Source organism: Vespa mandarinia, chromosome 4 (assembly GCF_050613455.1).
Source record: "Vespa mandarinia isolate Hongniang chromosome 4, ASM5061345v1, whole genome shotgun sequence".
Taxonomy (NCBI): Eukaryota; Metazoa; Arthropoda; class Insecta; order Hymenoptera; family Vespidae; genus Vespa; species Vespa mandarinia.
In genome coordinates this window covers 6590001-6609587 of record NC_140813.1, presented here as the reverse complement: position 1 = coordinate 6609587, position 19587 = coordinate 6590001, and the positions used below count along the sequence as shown (strand labels likewise).

The window sequence follows — 19587 nt, the reverse complement described above, 5'->3', positions numbered from 1 at the left end:
GATTTAGAAGTGACAATACAATAGAAAACATTATTCTATGTTGAAAAAATAAAAAAATTATAAATCTTAAGAGCAAGTATCGCGTATTTTCTTAGTGCACTCTAAGGATATCGATTGCTGACATTTTATACACTTGTAATACTTGTAATCCGTGTTCCTATTTTACGTGTAAGGACATAAGTTGCACTTTCTTTTCTTGTGCAACTTATCAATTACTTCTACTACGCGTTGAGTCTTCAATATCGTTATTTGCATCTTTCAAAATGTTTGTTTCTTTTTTTTTATGTTCTTTTTTATAAGATTTCTAATTTTCATTACGCAACTTTTATACGGTATTCATTAGCGACAAATTTAAATCCCATATAAAATTAAATCGCTTTGTATTTTCAAAATTTTTAGATACAGAAGGTATACATTCACTGCAGAAATGTTTTTTTTATTTGTGTATTTCTGATATACGCACTCGGTAATCTCGTTATTAGAATATATGTGTTTCTAGGGCACTGTTGTTTCCAACTTTCGATATACATACATTCAGTGACAAAATGTAACTGCATCAAACTTGCACTGGAAGGCAGAATCTTTTCAGTGTAAGAATCTTATCATATTATTATAAAGTCAACTCATAGGTGCTTGTCAGGCACGTACTATCTGTTTAAGGGTTAACTGTCAAGCACCTAAGATCCCAGATAATGCAAAGTGTCTCTTGACCTTGTTATAAGAAAGAAGAACCTTCTAATATGTTTCATAAGAAAAAGTTTAATGAACCGAAATTTATGGAAATTAGTGTTAAAAGAAAATAAGGTCATCGCTTATTATTCATCGTCGTTTCGAAAGCATACAATGAATTGGTTTCCAATATCGGCTCAAAAGTTGAAAGATTTATGGCAAATGTATGAAACGCAAATTATTTCACGAATTGAGAAACAATGCACGTGATGCACTTTCACGTTGGAATATTGTCGAAGACATTATTATGATAATTAACTTTTTACTTTTTTAAATAAAAAAATTACAGTCATAATAATCTACATCTTAATTTCAAAGATATTATTCTCTTTTTAATTTGCATATTAATGTCAATAATAAAAGTCATTTTTCCTTAATCTATTTTTCAAAATGCTATTTTCTTTTACCGTCATTATATTAGAATTATTAATGATGTGATATATAATTCAAAATGAGAATAAAAGTACAGTTACATTTAAATATGATGTTAAAGCTGATATCTGTAAGAAAATTTCGAGAACTTTGATCTCTAGAATTATTCCACTTATTACTTCTCATATTCAATTGTGAATTTCTACAATTGGCCAAATTGGTCAATAAGGGGGGAATAATATTATGTTCGTAGGAGTACTAAAGAGCGCCGCAATGTGTGTTGCTAAGCGAAATGGGAGATCTTCCCGATCGGTTGTGCAGCAATATATTCCGAAATGGGAATATCTCTTCGATCAAAGTGGCAAAGCGTTAAAATATATAGAAAAATTCATTCTAATATATTTCTAATCAAACGAATGATTTTTTTTTCTTTGAAATATATATATATATATATATATATATATATATATATAAATTCGCTTTCGATCTCGTTCATAAAACTCCGAGAATCTTTCTATTAATTTCAGAGTTAACGGCTCGAAGGTCACGCCTTCGATGCTGCTTATCGTTGCGCGTTCATCGAGACGGTAGGATCATCGACCTCACTCGAGTAGTCAGTATATTATGCATTTTCCTTCTCTTTCTCCCTCCCCCTCCCTCTCTTTCTCTCTCTCTTTCTCTTTCTCTCTCTCTCTCTTTGATCGCGAATGTAAACAAATTCGAGCGTACTCATTTCAAAGAGTTTAGTGCTGGTGAAATGTAGGTACAACGTGATGAATTTAAATAAGCGATAACGATCTAAGAACTTTTAAATGGCTTCCATCTTTAAAGATCTACAAAGTGTAAAAAATTTGAAAAATAATTCGTAGAAACTGTTATTAAATGTAGAAATTATTATTAAAATTATACGGAAAAAAGGGTTATTCACGAAGGACAATTTATTTTTACCATTTGTATTAACCAATCGGTTTATAAATCAGGAAACTGACGGATCACTAGTTACAATGTATGTGTATATATATATATATATATTGCATGTATGTATGTATGTATGTATGTATGTATGTATGTATGTATGTATGTATGTGTGTATGTATATAGGCTCGCTTTTCTCCTTGGCGATGCGTTTGGATTACTTCTTGTGAAAGTTGAAAGTACGAAAGCGCCTATGTTTTGTTAGTCGTTAAGATATTGATTGTATCATGGAGGTCATTGGTGACCATTACTTGCTTTTTCTAACTTTATCTGAAACCTTTATAACATTCCTAAAAAGAATTAGTATTATATATTTATTAATGTAGGAATTTAGAAAGATTTATATCCTAATTGATATTAGGATATAAATACTTGCTTATCGCCATATTATCATTTAACATGGCAGTATCTTTCTTTTGAGAAAAGCTTTTTGACGATCATTATCAAAAAGGTAAGATCAAAAGAAAAGATAAGTTTCCATCGTAGAGAAAAGGGTCCTTGATACGTCTATTATATTGATTGGCAAGAAAAAATCGTTCAAAGAAAAGAAAAAAAAAAGATAACTAAAGAAAAGAAAAAGAAAAACAATAAAAATAAAATGCAACAACAGCAATTTATTTGTTTCGGTTAAAAACCTTCTTACATAGAGAAAGGATTGATCTTTTTACAATCATGTTGAGAGTTATATGTGACTTTCCTCGTGGTAATTTATTTATGGATCGAGGCGATAGTAAGAATATGATTCATGCTCTTTGATCCGTTTATAAATTTCTCGCGCAACGAGGGTAACGTTTCATCGAAGCTGGATTACCGAATTACATACAACATCCGAGAAAAAGAGAGTAAACTATCTGAAAGTTTTCATAAGTGTATTTTTCCAATGAAATTTATATATATATATATATTTTTTACAAAAATCATCGTCGGTATAACGTACAAAATTTAGATGCTTATTATTTATATATTACGTTCTGTCTGTGATTATAATAGGAAGAAAAAGTGAAATAATTCGGATGCATATTTCGTGATATTATTTCGACGTTCATTAGAATTTGTTCGTTAGTTGTTAAAAAACACTTAAGGAATTGTCCACAATGTTCCTCGAACAACACCTGTTTCGCTTTCATTTTTATCTAGCCCACTTAGATAAACTCACAAAACTGATATGCGGCAATGCTATGTCAGAGAAAAATTTTACAATGATGGAATTCGAATTGTAAGATTGTAAATATAGAAATTTTCTTCTTTTTTTCTTTTTTTTTTTCCTCGAGATTAATATCAAATGTATTAAATATTTAATTGTTACTCTAATATAATAATTATATTACTAAATTCATATTTTATTAATGTTATTCAGACATTATTATTTCTTATATGATATATTTGTATAACTAAAAGTATAACATACATTTTAATAAGAGTAAAATGTAATATAAAAAAAAAAAAAAAAATATATGCCGATGAATTTTCCTATATTTTTTTACTTAGAAAAAAATTATGATAGATATTAGATGAATATATTCGGTTTATACAGAAAAAATTTCTTCGGCAGTCAATGTATTAAAATATCTCTATATATACTTGCGTACATATATAATCATACATTTTCACACTCGATGAAAAACAAGGGATGATGCATCAAGAGGAAGAAGAAGAGGAAGAAGAAGAAGATGAAAAAGAAGAAGAAGAAAACGAAAACGAAAAATAAAATGGAGGAAGAAGAGGAGGAGAATTCTGGCACGTTACGTATTCGTTTCACAGAGTAGTGGTGCATCTACCGAAGAGGAGAGGGCTCGTCTATACTTGGCTTCTTGGCTATGTCGAAACGAACAGTTTCTTAAATGTCCTAGAGTGCATCGTATCTCGCGTTCTTCTTTTCTTCCTCCCTCTCCCTTCCTATCCTTTTCTTTTTCTTCATTTTTTCCTCTTTCTCTTTATCTCTTTCTTTCTTTCTTTCTTACAACGCGTATGGATTCATGCGTGCATACACATAAACAGTGAAAGAGGGATAGAGACTCATACACGAGAAGCGATATCAAATAAGAACGAAGCAGAACGGAGCGGAATAGAACAGAGAACAGAGAAGTCTTTGATTCTCTTGAACGGAGCGATGCAAAAGGACGGAAAAGTTGCATTCCGCGCGAAGAAGAAGACGTCGGAAGTAGTTTGGTTCGATCGAAGTGACAAAGAAGACCACCAAGATCGGTAGGATTCGCTTGAAACGTGACACGCTGAATTCGAGCCCTCTATACGTTTCAACTTTTCTCCTATTTAAAATTTTTCTTTTCTTTTCTTTTTTTTTTTTTTTTTTTTTTTTTTTGCTTTTTTAACCATTACCATTTTTCTTTACCTTTTTTTTTCTTTTTTTTTTTCCTCTCTTTTTTTTTTTTTTTTTTTTTTTTCGTCGAATTACATAACGGTTCACGAAAGAAACGATGTGGTTCAAATACTACAAGGGTTACTACGATCTACGTAAAACGCAGCTGCAGTTGGAACTTGAATTGGTGAGCGTATTTCTCATCTTCTATTTTACAAATTTTCCGAAATTTTTCTTATTGATCGTTAATCGTATTGAACGTTAATTAGATGGCACGTAAATCAATTTATTTAACGAAAATAAAATGTATTTCAATGATCGAGTCGTATCGTATACAAATTGTCAATCGTCAAATTTATCGAGTATACTTCATATAAAGAATCGTAAGTTTGTTAGACTTTTAGGGTAATAAAAATATTATTGCTATTCTCTATTTTTAGTACAGGCAAAAGGAATTCAGAAAAATAATTCTTCAATACCCTCTGCCCGGTTTGCGCATTTTCTGTATAACCGGGTATACCGTTACAACCATAAACGTTTTACGATACGAGTATTTCTGCTTCCTTTGCTCGAGAAAGCTGTATTTTCCGGTTCAACTTAATGAAATTCGAAATTGGTTATCTTTTGATATGTTTAAAACAAAAAAAAAAAATAAAAAAAAAAAAAAAAAAAATTCTTAAAAATTTTGTATAAGGGAGGAAGAAATATAATATCGTTTTCAAGGCCAATTTTAATGTCTAGATAAATAAAACAAAGGAACAGTACGGAAGACAAATGCATTCGAAACTGATATTCAGAATGGGAAATAGCTTTTCTATTTGTCCACCAGAGTGACACCACCTAAAATGTCAGCTCTATTTTTTAGAAACTTTTAGTCTTTACTGAGTACACCGCTCGTACGTATGAGCATCGATCCCTTATTACGCGTTGATATATATATATATACTATTAGACTGTTGCTATTACGTAATAGCAATCAATTTTGTCAATTAAAAATTGTGCAATTATTTATTTTATTAAATTATCAATTAAATTTTCCTTTTATTCACATAGATAAGAATTCTTTGATTTTCGTGTTTCGATGTTTCTTCATAATTTTAAAAATTAGTGAATATCGTGAATATATTTGGTTATTTTTGGAACAATATCTTCTTTTTTTTGTTTTTTGTTTTTGTTTTTTTTCGGACTTTTGTGGCAAGTAAAACAGAGAATGAATTTTGGTAAGTCTCCTTTATATAAATGTACATATATATATATATATATATATATATAAGTAAATATTAAATACTCTCGGTCTCTTTTTCACGATGGATACGTATTTTGCAGAAAAAAAAATCGTGTAAAAGAATTCGTTTAAAATATAAATATGTATTCAATAAAAATATTTTATTTAATAAACACATAAAAGAGAAATTAATGTATCGAGAAAAATGAATAAAATAAATATATATATTTTTTTATACATACGATTTTTGTGATATTCTTTACAAATTAATTAATAATCTTAATGTCGTATAAAAGTAAACGTGTTAAAAAAAAACCGTGTAAATGTATATCGTGTAAATAATATCGTGTAAAAAGAAACTCAGATGTATTAAATTGCATTATAATAATGTCGAAGGAGAGATTTAAAAAGTGGGACAAATTTGCAAAGAAATTTCGAATTAAATTCATTCTTTCAGTCTTTTCAATTAAGATTATAATCATTTTATAACCTTCAATTTGAAAATATTAATTTAACGAGGTCTACCTTCATTTTGTACGCGACATATTAATGTAAACATATATCGAGGAGATTTTGTTTCATCTCGAAAAAAAAAAGAGAAAGAAAATAAAAAATATAATATGAACAATTTGGAACTCGGTCAAGAGATAGTCTGTAATGTCCCAAAGATATTGTGAATTCTGCGAATGCAGCCGAGTTGGAATGAGTGAGAGAAAGAGAGAAACAGAGGAAACGAGATACATTGAGAATCTGAGTAACATTTGAAGTTATTTTGGACTTTGGTCTGGTGCATCGACCGAATACTTATTACAATTTTTATATTTGGTCTGGGTCGCGTCTGATGGTTCATAATTTGTATATTATATTCTATCATTCATTCATATAATTTATATTATTTGAAGATATGTCAACGACGGCGTATAGATATTAATGTGAAAAATACGAATTTTGTATTCTCATATTGAAATAATCGTTGATATATTCAAACAAACGATATTATGATTTTTAAAAATCAAAAAAATACAATTGAAAATTGTTTATTGGAGAATTGATCTAGATTAAAATAACGTCATCGTTTCTAATATAAATAAAATGTTCTTTATGAACTATTTCTTTAACGTATCACTTTTGTGATTGATTAAGAATTAAACTTTTATGTTAAAAAAAAAAAAAATTAAAAACAATACTCTATTTCCGATGCATTAATGTTAATTATCATCCGGTTTATCCGAATTTTTTTTGAGATTCATGAAAAATGTAATAATTGTAATTTCAAAACGATTCGAATGATGAAACCTGTGGTGGTATTTTTAGTTCTCACTGATACAGGAAGTGGATCGAGAATATGTCCGTCAGCATTCCTACGATGACTAAGGGCCATTTCTCGTGGGCAGATGTCCGCAAGGTCGTTGTCACGACACTGTGCGCCGTCAGGATGACTGGAGTACAATAGTCTATATATGTATCATGTTTTTAAGTAAATTGATATAATATTAACTTTTCTGATTGAAAAGGAGATGTGGAAAAAGGGGGAAAAGAAAAAAAAACAAAGAAAATAAGGAACTTTGTTGACTTTCAATTTCACGCGATTTCATCTTTTGAAATTAATTTTTTAAATTCATAGAAAATAAAAATGTCGTTTTAGTTTGCGAGTATATATCTCGCTATTACATTTGCATGTCTTTCCTTGTTAACTTCTTTCAACGGAAGCAATAAAAATGAGTCAAGAGTTTCTCTTCTCACACCCACACCCACCCCTTTTTTCTTTCTTTTTTCTTATTTCTCCATTTCATCAGTCACATGGGGCAAAACGATTATATCCAAAGACGATAAATATAGAAACGAAGGTACACGACGGGTGATATTTTCGGCAGGGTACGCGTCCCTGCACGCGAAACATAGCGGCGAACCTAAATCCATTTACATAAAATGTTAGTGTCCGTATAAGATTCGCGAAGAGAGTGGAAAAGAGTGTGTGTACGTGCGCGCACGCGCGCGCGCACATGTGTGTGTATATGTGTGAAAGAGAAAGAGAAGAGAGAGAGAGGGAAGAGAAAGAGGAGTGTCTCGAGGAAGAATGCGGCCCTTTAAATTTCGCTTTACCTTCGACGAAGGAAGGGCCTTTCGTACTAAGACCAGTTTTCGAGGCACGTCGGCTGTAGGCGCGGACAAGCCATTTCCATTCGGTTAAGGATTAAATCGTACGTTAAATCGCAATTCGACTTTGCAATACGAGAGGCGATCAATTCTGTTGGCAAAATCAAAATAAAAACGAAAAAAACCAAAAAAAAAAGAAGGTGTATAAAGTAAATTTTCTATTTTTTATAACATTACGAGAATCATATACAACATATGTGGAATTATAATGTTTTACGTAAAACTTCTTTTCCAGTATTTCATTCTTTGAATACATTAATGATGTGAAATATTAAATACGATATTACAGAAATATGGAAATCAATTTTATTATCATTAATAATCATTTGTACATAAATAACTTTGGCTAGCCTATTAAAAGCTCATTAATACTTAAAAAGAGAGGTTGGTAACATTATCAATATTGGAACAATAGGAATCCATTATGATTTGGTCACGATCGATTTCTACAAAATCTACGTCAACGAGAAGAATATGCATTCATGTATCTATACACCTGGTGCATCCTCACTCCTCAGACTCGTTAGTAATGGTTCCTCGTGGAGTAGACGCTTGCAGTTAACTACCGTGCTCCAAGGACATCCACTCCCTCCTCCTCATCTTCGTCATCGTCCCTTCCCTATCGCGAATCTGCGTCGAGATACTTTTGACTTCTCTCTTCGATCGAGTCCCTACTTTTGTGTGCTTTGTTTTATATTTAAATTCAGTATTACATTTTCTTAACACGTAAGAACTCTTCTTTTTTTAGCGTAGTAAACGTCACTTTGAAAACTATTTTATATTTACAAAATATGACAATAATTTTATATGTATGTGTGTGTGCGCGCGCATGTGAGAGAGAGAGGGAGCTATCTGTGAAAATAATACTCACCTATCGAAAAGGATTACATGCTATCGATTTTGCGAGAGATCGAACTCATCGACCGATGAAACTCGTAGATTGAAGAAGAGAGATACTCAGAGGTCGAAAGAAACAAGATACAGGTACTCTCTCTTTCTCTCTTTTTTTTTGCAGTGGCATTACACGGAGGTAGAAGGACCTACGAGTGAGTGTTCATCGCGGAGAATGTTCTCGCGTATAATGCCGTATAAGAGAGAGATAGACAGAGAGAGAGAGAGAGAGAGAGAGAGAGAGAAAGAGTGAGAAAGAGAGAGAGAAAGAGAGAGAAAGAGAGAGATAGACAGAGAGAGAGAGAGAGAGAGAGAGAGAGAGAGACTTCCATCGCTTTTCTAACCAGTACTTAACGGTAAAAGTTGTGCCTAATACGAATCCTCCTCTTCGTTACACACAACGTAGATCAACGTCTTCGAGTCTTGTAATCACCCTTACCCTCGATGTTTCGCTATTAATGGGAAGAAAAAAATATATATATTGGGTTGGCAACTAAGTGATTGCCGGATTTCAAATAAGAAGGAAACGATAAAATCCGCAATCACTTAGTTGCCAACCCAATATTAGGGAAAGTAACTATTTCTACTGAATTTTATATATTACAAATCTGAATAAGAAAAAGAGAGATAAAGATATATATATATATATATATATATATATATATATATATATATAGAAAGAGAGGGGGGAAGAATTTCTCTTTCTGTTTAATCTGTTAAAAAGTAATTTGGATGTATGTAGATCATGATAGAAGACGATTCCTCGTTATATCCGAATAATGTAACTATTCGGCTCAATTCGAAACATATGAACTCTTATTCCGAGCGTTCATTAAATCTGCCATTGGAATTCCATCATCGAAGTAAACGGAATGGGATTCCTTGCTCCTGGCTCGAATACCTTTGCCTGTCACGTTATTACCAAGCGCCGCTAAATAACAAACGTGTGTAAGTAAGTACATAAGTACGTGTGCACACATGCAAGCGCAAGTATGCACACTGGCATAGTCGTAGGCTTTCTAAGAATTTTTGACTTAAGAGATTATCTGACAATCAAGTTTTTTAATTAAGAAAGCATTTTAATTAATTATACATTGATGAATGATAAATTTTATATCTATATATAAAAGGTCAACAGTGAAAATATATATATATATATATATATATATCTTTTAATAATTATACAATTTCTCTTAGTGTTCCCTAGCTCTCACTTTCTCTCTCTTTCTCTCTCCCTCTCTCCCTCTCTCGCTCTCTCTCTCTCTTTCGCTCTCTCTCTCGAAACGACAGCTCTTTGCCATTGACTATCGAATATTTTTAAATGACTTACGAAATCCCGAAAACATCGAGACACCATTACATATTCGAATTAAATGGGTTTTTTTTCTTTTCTTTTCTTTTTTTTCTCTTTTTTTTTCTTTTTTTTTACTTTCTTTTTTTTCTCTTTTTTTCTTTTTTTTTTTTTTTTTTTTTTTTTTTCTTTTTTTTTTTTTTTTTTTTTTTACAAATATTGAATTTTACGACATTTCATTGTTACTCGTGAATTATAATGAAAGACGCGACGCCATTGGTCACGAGGTAGCACACGCGACAGAGCTTGGAATCTAAGCCAAGGCTTAGCTATACTACTACCGTTGCCACTTCGACTATCGGCATTATATCACAACGAGAAGTAGTATATACCATGCTCCTAAACTCTTTACAACGCACCGCTCCTGCACGTGTTCGATCAACGAGAAATTCCTTTTGCGTTTTTCCACTCTTACTATTACTACTACTTACAATTAGTTACCACGTCGCAACGTACTTGTATGCATGCAAGTAGTCTCTCATATACGTGGATAGTGTTAATTATCAGACTGAGCTTTGGCATGCGAATAGCATTGAGCGTCATCGAAGCATCAAAGAAGGAAAATAGAGAAAAAAATACGCATGGATTGTAACGAACGGATTAATCACTCATCATTTGTTTTTTTTCTTTTTCTTTTTCTTTTCCTTTTTATTTATTTATTTACTTTGTTTGGTATTATTATTATTTCTTTTTTTATTTTGTTTTTCTTTTTTTCTTTTACTTCTTCCGTTAATGCGATGAAAAGTGCAAGGAATTATTTATCGTTTTGATTTGACGAAAAGTTTAACGGAACCGTTGAAAAGATATATCGTTATAACAAGAGAGTATACAGAAAGATCCAAATAAAAAGAGAGAAGAAACGAGACAGAGAAAGAGAGAGAGAGAGAGAGAGAGAGAGAGAGAGAGAGAGAGGAGAAAGAGAGAGAGATTGCTCGGCACGAAATGTACAATCATAGTAAATTGTCGCAATTTACGAGATAATTCGAGGTAACGAGTAGCTAGATGAAATGATCGTCGATGGCATTCACGTTTTCTTAGAGCGTTTTCTCTCCCTCTCTCTCTCTCTCTCTCTTTCTCTCTCTTTCTCTCTCACTCTATTTCTCTATCTATCTATCTTTCTTTCTCGTCTCGTCTTGTCTTGTCTTGTCTCGTATCCATCCCGTCTCGTCTCGTATCGTATCGTATCGTATCGTATCGTATCGTATCGTCGTTGAACCTTAGCTCGGGGCGGAGGATTCCGCCGCACCGGTTGAGAAGGAAGGTGCGCGAACGAACGAGCAGCGAAAGGCGACGTGGGCAGGGAAGACAAGCAAGGCGTGCGCGCACACGCGCACTGGAATTATCCTCGTCAACGAATACTGCCGTTTCGTAATCCGCATCGGTAGTCAACACGTATATCGCCATCTTAGCTCGCAGCGCCTATCGTAATTCATTCGCACATTCCCACCTCTTTCTATTCACTCATAATGACTCCCTCACGGTTCCTCCTAACATCCTGACAATGAGGGAGATTCGTTTCACTCGTCACAACCTGTTTCTAAGAATCCTCCCGCTAAACTTTATTGCTATCCATACCACTTGAAAAATCATCATTCGTAACGTCCTTTATTTGAAATAAGATTAATTTTGTTGGTTGCATGCTCGAAAGTATATAGTAGATCGATCACTATGAGAATTAGTGATAATTTATTCGTCCTTCCTGGCAGTAAGATTGCATCGAATTACAAGGGGGAAGAGAGAGAAAGAAAGGGAAATATTTTATTCTCAATCCTTACATGGGACAAGTAACATGTTAAAGTCAAAAGTCGATCTAATTTAAAAATAGATGTACAAAGAAAGAAAATAGAAAGTAATGGTCTTAATGGAAGAAAATAATGAGAAAAATAGCGAAACACTTCACGTTAAACCTGTAGTACCAGTATATAATAAAATAGAATGATGTTACCAATTATGAGGAGATATATTCTACTTTCAGAGCATACATATTTACATATAAAAAAAAATTCATTGACGACAACCCATAGACAACCTACAAAAAAACCTCTTGTAAATCATTGTGTGAAATACTGTGTCAGTATTTGCCTGTCACATCACAATTATAACTGTATTTCTACATATTAAAAGTTTCATTAATGTTTTTGCAAAGTACAATAAGCAAATGTTGTTTTTAACTATATTTGCGTATAGTGCATACCATTTCGATTTACTTATTTCTATGGATCATTTTTTCTAATCGAATTATTAGATAAAAATGTTTTAATTAAAAATATTGGAATAATATAAGGGGGAGGGAGGGAGAGAAAGAATAATAGATGCTATCGAAATCAATCGATAACTTTTTAAGTAAACGTAGAACAAATTTCATTTTTTCTTTTTTTTCTTTTTTCTCTTTTTTTATTTTATCCTTTGATCTCGCACCATCCTCTCAATAGTAATACTTTGTTTTCTTGGTATCTGTGCATGTATAAATATTCTTACTATGCAAGAAGGACTCTTCGCTTGTTGTACAGCATTAATAACGACGCATTGACTTCGCGAAGAGGCAAGATTCGCCCTTCCGAAAGAAAAATGCATGCCCTTTTAAAAATTCTTCGTCCTTCACCTTTCGATAAAAGAAAAATATATGATCTCGTTGATTTCATTGAATCGAATTCATTTAAAAAAGATCATGCGATTAACAATGGAAATGATGTTATAGTATCATTGTTTTTGACCATGATCAATTCTTATTGATACTTGAATAATATTTCTCCGAAACATCTTCTAGCATTATACATATTGCGGTTATTCTTGATTCGTGAAGCGGAGAAAGTGTGCGAAAAGGGGAGTCAAGAATGGTGCCGGTTAGTAAGAATAGGACAAAAAAGTATTGTGTGTACGTGTATATGTACGGGTCGCGCGATGTTGGAATTACAATGACGATGGGAAAGGAAAACGAGACAAGAAAAAGATCGCTGACTCGTGAGAGAAAAGAAAAAGAAGGAAAGAGAATAGACGCAAGAGAAAAGGCATATTCGCGAGCATTGATGTATAAAAGCAAACGATAATATCGTACGTTGAAAATTTTTGTTTTATATATCTGCCAGTTATATCACCCTGATTTGTTAATAAATTAGAAAATAGTTGATGAAGAAGAACAAAAAAATTGTTATTATATACACCCTAAAAAGAATGATCGTGTGATATAACGATTCAATATTTCTGTATTCTCTTTCACGATCCTTCCTTTCGATAATTTTAATTCTTCCTTTCGCCAAATCATTCGCACATGACTTATCATCATTGCTAGACGATGTTACATTTTTACTATTTCACTATTTATATCATTTGATAACTTGCATCAATTTCGTTATAAATTCTAACATTTCGTATTTGTATGTTAAAATATATACTATACAAATGAGAAATTTTATAAGATTATTTAACAATAATAAATACGTGTATACTGAAAAATGAAAAAATAATAATAATAATAATAATATAATAATTTTGACAAACGTATGGAATTTATTATATTATCCTTACCTAATAATTATGTCTTTACATTTATGAGATCCTTGTAAGAATCTTTCGAGAATCTCTGAAAATCATTTAACAGGATTTATTTTCGAATATTTTAATCCTTACTAAGAAATTTGAATGAAATAATTAGTTTATTCTTTTCGAAAGGTTTTTTTTTATATGGACAATTGAATATCTTTGTGCACGTTCATATGAAAGAGAAATAAATGAGATAGAGAATGATACATGCGTGATGACGTTTAATGATTGTTCGAGTTAATAGTCATGGAACGTGATTCATATTTTCGTAGAAAATAACAGGCCACCGGTTTACCTATTTAGTCGATGAGAAGCCGGTCTCGCGGTCGCATCTAGACATTTAAATAAATAATAATAAACGAGATAAAACTTGATCGAGAATTCGTAAAAGAAAGAAAAAACTATCTCGTAAATAATGTAGAATCGCACGACGTTTTTATTCGATTCATTTAAATAAGTTCCAGATTACTAAGAACTAAGGACACATATCCGATCTTATTAAAAATCATAGGTATTCGAATTAATCAAGTTTAAATCGAATAAAAAGATCTGAATAGAATTTATAGAATAAATAAGATTTTCTTTATAATCTGTCATTGTCTTATTTAATTTTGAGATCGAGTTAGAAGTTTGAATTCGATCATTTTTTCTAAAGATTTATAGGCTTCTTCGAATATCTTAATCTCGTTTAATAGCCCAAGCTTATACGTAATTGACTTACCGGAAATGTCTTGTTAATGGAACTCTAAATTAATTCAAAACACGTTCAGTAATAACAAGAATACTCTGTGTGCGCGTGTAATTGTAAACTTATACACTTTCTATCAATCGCTTTATGATAATTTCGATAAGTAAAACAACTGCTCGAGTCAAACGAATAAATATTGTTCGTCGAAGATAAAAAATAAATATACGGAGGGAGAGAAAAAAAGGGGTAACACCAATATTTTTATTAATTTATTATTATTATATTAAATGTAATATAGTTATAAAATATAAGTACAAAATAATTAATACTTCACTCGTAAATCAATAGTATTAAAATGGATTTAAAAATTAACAAGAATAAAATATATATTAACTATGCAAAAAAAGTTCTCTACGACGTTATTGAGAAAATAATAATTAGGTCAAACATTTTATAAGGCGTACGTGCGTAAATGCCTCCATTTAATATCATCAATTATTTCATAATGCTTTATAAAAGGACGATGAATACTCTCATAGCAATTTTTATATGAACGAAAGAATGCTTAATCGATAATAAGTAATAGTATCTAGTTCAACATGAAGCCGATGTGCACGTAATATAAAATGACATCGAATCAAGATTACGTCGAAATATGATTTATAAGTAAATGTCAAACAACGATTTTATTATTACTTAGAACGTTATCAATTTGAACTTACATAAAAATTCTTATTTTAACAAAACGTATACATACATATATTACATACATATACAAATTATTATATTATATATACACAAATTTTTTATTGTGTTTCTATGACATTCTTGTAGATGTTAGTAAATAATTTATTTTCTATAATAATTTTCTGTAATTTCTACCATAAAATAAAATAACAACACGAATATGCGATGTAACTACAGTAAAAAAATAAAAAAAAAAAAAAATAAAGAAAAGGAAAAAAAGGTATAAGAAAAGCATGAAAAAAAAGACGAGAGTAAAAGACGAAAACTCATAAAGAATACACTTTTTTATAATAACTTTGTCGTTTTTTTGACAAACTATTACGTCAATTAATGGTTTAAATGAACTTCGATACAACTATGAGTAATAGCCTAATCGCAACTGAGAATTAAAACGGTGATTCGACACAAATTTACATATCTCGTACGTCTCAAGGAAGATAATTATCCCAGTTAGCGTGGCGAGGCGAGGCAGAGCACGGCAGAGCAAGGTGAAGCACTAAACATGGTCAGTGCAACGAGAGAGAGAGAGAGAGAGAGAGAGAAAGAGAGTGAGAGAGAGAGAGAGAGACGCGCTTTCTGTGAGATTTCAAAGCAGCGCGTAATCCGGTATAAGATGATTCTCTTTCCCTCTAATCCTAACCAGTTCCGTAGTCTATAGTATGCGACAACGCATCCAATCGCATCGCGTTTCAAATGATCATTGATTCACAGAAACAATGTGTGGCTTTTAACATATCTTTCTACTATTTTCTCTCTCATTCTTCAAATTCTTGCTATATTTCCTTGATTATATTGATAAACAATAAATGGCCAATAATCTTGTACCATTATTCTTAGTATTAAATAATAAAACTTAAATCTCCCCTTTTTTCCCGTTATTGCAGATCATCACTAATTTCTTTCTTCTTTGAAGATTTTAGGGAGAGAAAGATTATTTTCTTTTTCCCTTCTTTTTTTCTTTTTCCTTTTTTTTTTTTTATTTTTAAATATACAATTTTGATTTATGCTCGCAGGTCCAGAGGTTAGCCGAATATGAAAGGTATCTCGGGCAAGAAGCGAGAAATTTGTCAGAGAACGGAAACGGAACCGTCGGAAGTGGTTCCGTCTTACAACGTGGCCAGCTCGAGGGTGACCTTCATCGTATCCAAGAGCTCTTTCCCGGCGACAATTTACGACTGCATGAACGAGATGTTCTCACCACGGTACTATATAAATTTCTTATCTTAAAAAAGAAGAAAAGAACGGTATATTCATAAGACACTTTTCAACGCCCACTTTCAAGTCCATATTCTTTCTTCTTTGGTATTACGTTTGTTTTCAAAAAAAAAAAAAAAAAAAAAAAAAGAAAGAATAAAATTAATATGTCGTAGATAAATTCTTTCTAATGTTTTAAGAAATTTAAAGCAATTAACCGTACAAAGATATTTCAGATATTTTGTATTCGAAATGTTCGAAGAACTTCAACAAAAAGTGTAGATAATGATCGGTATCGCTCTTAAAAAAATTAAGTAAGTCCATATAAGCGCGTTTCAAAAGAGTCCCTTTTACAAATGAATTCGGTGCGCTTGATAGCTTACCAATGAGTAAAGAAAAGTTTGTACGATGATGGACTCCGTGAAAGATCGTTAAATGTATGCATATACGTGACAGGGAGATCGATGCACAACAGGACGATGTCGGAAGGAGGAAAAAAATTGGAAACGTGCGACTCGAACAACGAATCAAAGTCTCTTTGTTTACTTTACAGAAAATGAAGAGTCTGATTCGTAAGAGGAACGGCACAAATCCAGGCAGATTGACTAGAGTGTTGTCACAAAAATCTCTAAATGTTTCAAATAATTCGCCACCGTCAAAGTCACCACCGAGAACTTTTCTATTGGAAACACCGGTACAATTTACAACGGTAAATATTTTATTATGATATTAATATTCAATTGAGAAATTTTTTAATGGCTATATTATAATAAAAATATTTTGTTCTCCTTTCTCTTCCTTTCTTTCTACAGGGTATGCAGTCGCAAGAAAGACATCTTTTCCTGTTCTCCGACCTCCTGCTGATCGCGAAAGCACGAAGCGGAGGAAACTTCAAGTTGAAACAATCCGTGAGGATGAGCGAACTCTGGCTCACCGCCGGTCATATAGATGACGTAGCGGAAACGAGCAAATCTCAGGAAACCAGCTTCGTACTTGGCTGGCCAACGACGAACGTCGTAGCTACCTTCATGTAAGTTCAATTTTTGACGCTTCCAAATTGTAAAAAACTATTCCCGATTGTTCTGGTATTTCTTTTGATCAGAAACCTTAGCTTTTGTATTTCCTGTAATATCTAATGTTAATAACATTAAAGTAATATTTTAATGTTCAAATTTTCGATCAAACGATTAAATAATAGATCAAATAAGAATGAAATAAAGATTATACTTGAGGCAAATGAAAAAAAAATAATAAAAGTAATTAAATTAACATGGAAGAATCATTAAAAGAAAAAGGAAAAATATCTTTTGATTTTCCAGGACCGCAGCGGCAAGAGATCTTTGGTGGGGCCGTCTTACCGAGCTTGTACGAGAGGAAAGCATGAAGGAACCACCGGATACGAACATTCAAGTCGTGTATCACGACAGCGACACGAACACGGAATACGTAAGTGCTTCATACCGAGATACATGCTCGTGCCTTCATGGTCCATTCTTCGCACATATTCTCGTCGATCTCGTATACATGGGGGGACGTACAAATATGATTGTATGCTTTTTAAGGATGAATAAACTTTCTTCGGAATGAATAGAATATGAGATATAAAACTGAACGTATGATTTGTAAACTTGCCGTATAGTTCTTTTTTTTTTTCTTTTCCTTTTATTTTAGTGTAAAACGATAATGGTTGGATCCGAAATGACGGCGGCAGCTTGTGTGAACTTGGCGACTAGATTGTTGGATCTTCAAGGACCATTTCAACTTTGGGCTAGAACGTCGTCAGATGAGGCGCCATATCCTTTGATTGGTCATGAAAGACCATTCGCCGTAAAAATGTCGAATCTACGGCATACCTTATCGGCCGAGGAAGGTTTTGACTTGGAACATTGTAATAAATCTGGCCATGACACTTGTCACTTCATTCTCCGACCTGTATCGAAGTCACCGATAAAGAAGAACAAGTCGAAAATCACGGGTCTGTTGAGAAGGTCGCTTTCCTTAAATCCCAGCATTTTTGGTGTCAATTTATCGAGGTTGGACGAAAACGGATTACCAAAGCCCGTGTTGGTCATGCTTCAGCAACTCTTCGCGAAGGGACCATTCACGCAAGGTATCTTCCGAAAGTCGGCGAATGTACGAATCGTGCGAGAGTTGCGTGACCAAATTGAGTCTACCGGTGATCCGAGTTGTTTGGAAGCTGCACCGATCATAGCTGTGGCAGCATTATTAAAGGATTTTCTTCGATCTTTACCCGATCCACTTCTAACTTCTCATTTATTTCCTCTTTGGATGGATAGTCTGGAAACACCAAATCCTGTTCATACTATTAAAAAGTAAGTATTGGTAAAATTTAATAAAATTTAGTGGTAAAATTGTGGAAGAAATGATATCATTCTATAGAAAATTTTTATAAAAGCAAATTTTATGAACAATATATATTTTATTTTATATATCAAAAATAAACGATAAATGAAAAAAAAAATCACATCAAACTTATCTAATATCTGGTTTCGAATAAAAATTGATGAAATAGTCTTCCGCAGTTTTACCAATTTAAGGAAGAAGAGCATGATTTCATGTATATATGTGTTTGTGTATGTGTATAATAAAATATATATATTTTTTTTTTTCTTTTAGTACTCTTGATAGGTTGCCTAAAGCAAATTATACGTTGCTCTCGCATTTAATATGCGTGTTGCATCACATAGCTAGGAGGTCGAAACACAATTTAATGTGCGCCAGTAATCTCGGTGTTTGCTGTGGTCCGAGTCTTCTCTGGTCGCCAAATCCCTCGGTAAATCAAGGCAGGGCAATTCCTACACTGACGGAGATGCTGATTCGGCATTGTGAAGTTCTGTTCGGTGAAGGTGTCACACAACTTCTTGGTGAGGAACGTAGCGACAGTGGGGCCGAAGAAAGCACGGACAGCCTTCACTGTGAGTTCGCTCACTTTATTCCTTTAGACGTTAAAAAGAAGAGTCGTTACCTATCGCATGTTCTTATTTAAAAGTTTAATTCTACCGGAAAACGTTGACTGTCTTTGCCGATTTTTCCCTTAACATGTACGTAACACCGTCATTCCTCATACAATTAAAAATATTTATTAATTTAATTACTCCGCATTTGTAATCACAATTCAATTTGCATGTTTAATATCTCCCATTGATTAAAAAATATGTTTCGTTGTAGCAGGTGGGCTTTCCTTGGACAGTCTGGATTTAACAGAACCTCCACGCAAGGATCACATGTCACTTTCTCGTGATTCGGGCTTGACATTATCGGATTGTCAGCTCTTCATCCCAGAATCACCAGTCGGTTCGGAAGATTCCGCTGTAAACGCAACATCATCGAGCTATGATAAACCTTTGTTGAAAGAAGATAACAAATCTTATGGAAAAACT

General features: G+C 32.6%; 1 protein-coding gene across 4 annotated transcripts in view; it reads left to right on the top strand.

Annotated features, from left to right (window-relative positions):
• LOC118443171 (rho GTPase-activating protein 20) overlaps window positions 1-19587 on the top strand; it is a 58700-nt gene that overhangs the window by 37616 nt on the left and 1497 nt on the right. For 2 of the 4 annotated variants that reach the window (XM_035869708.2, XM_035869710.2), the window contains 7 exons: window positions 16006-16194; window positions 16740-16895; window positions 16999-17216; window positions 17506-17632; window positions 17858-18519; window positions 18824-19122; window positions 19376-19587. The exon at window positions 19376-19587 is cut by the window's right edge. In XM_035869708.2, the coding sequence (XP_035725601.1) occupies window positions 16006-16194; window positions 16740-16895; window positions 16999-17216; window positions 17506-17632; window positions 17858-18519; window positions 18824-19122; window positions 19376-19587 (1863 nt within the window). Of the gene's footprint in view, window positions 1-4479; window positions 4581-16005; window positions 16195-16739; window positions 16896-16998; window positions 17217-17505; window positions 17633-17857; window positions 18520-18823; window positions 19123-19375 lie in introns of those variants that run through there. The other 2 variants (XM_035869711.2, XM_035869709.2) reach the window with 2 other exon arrangements.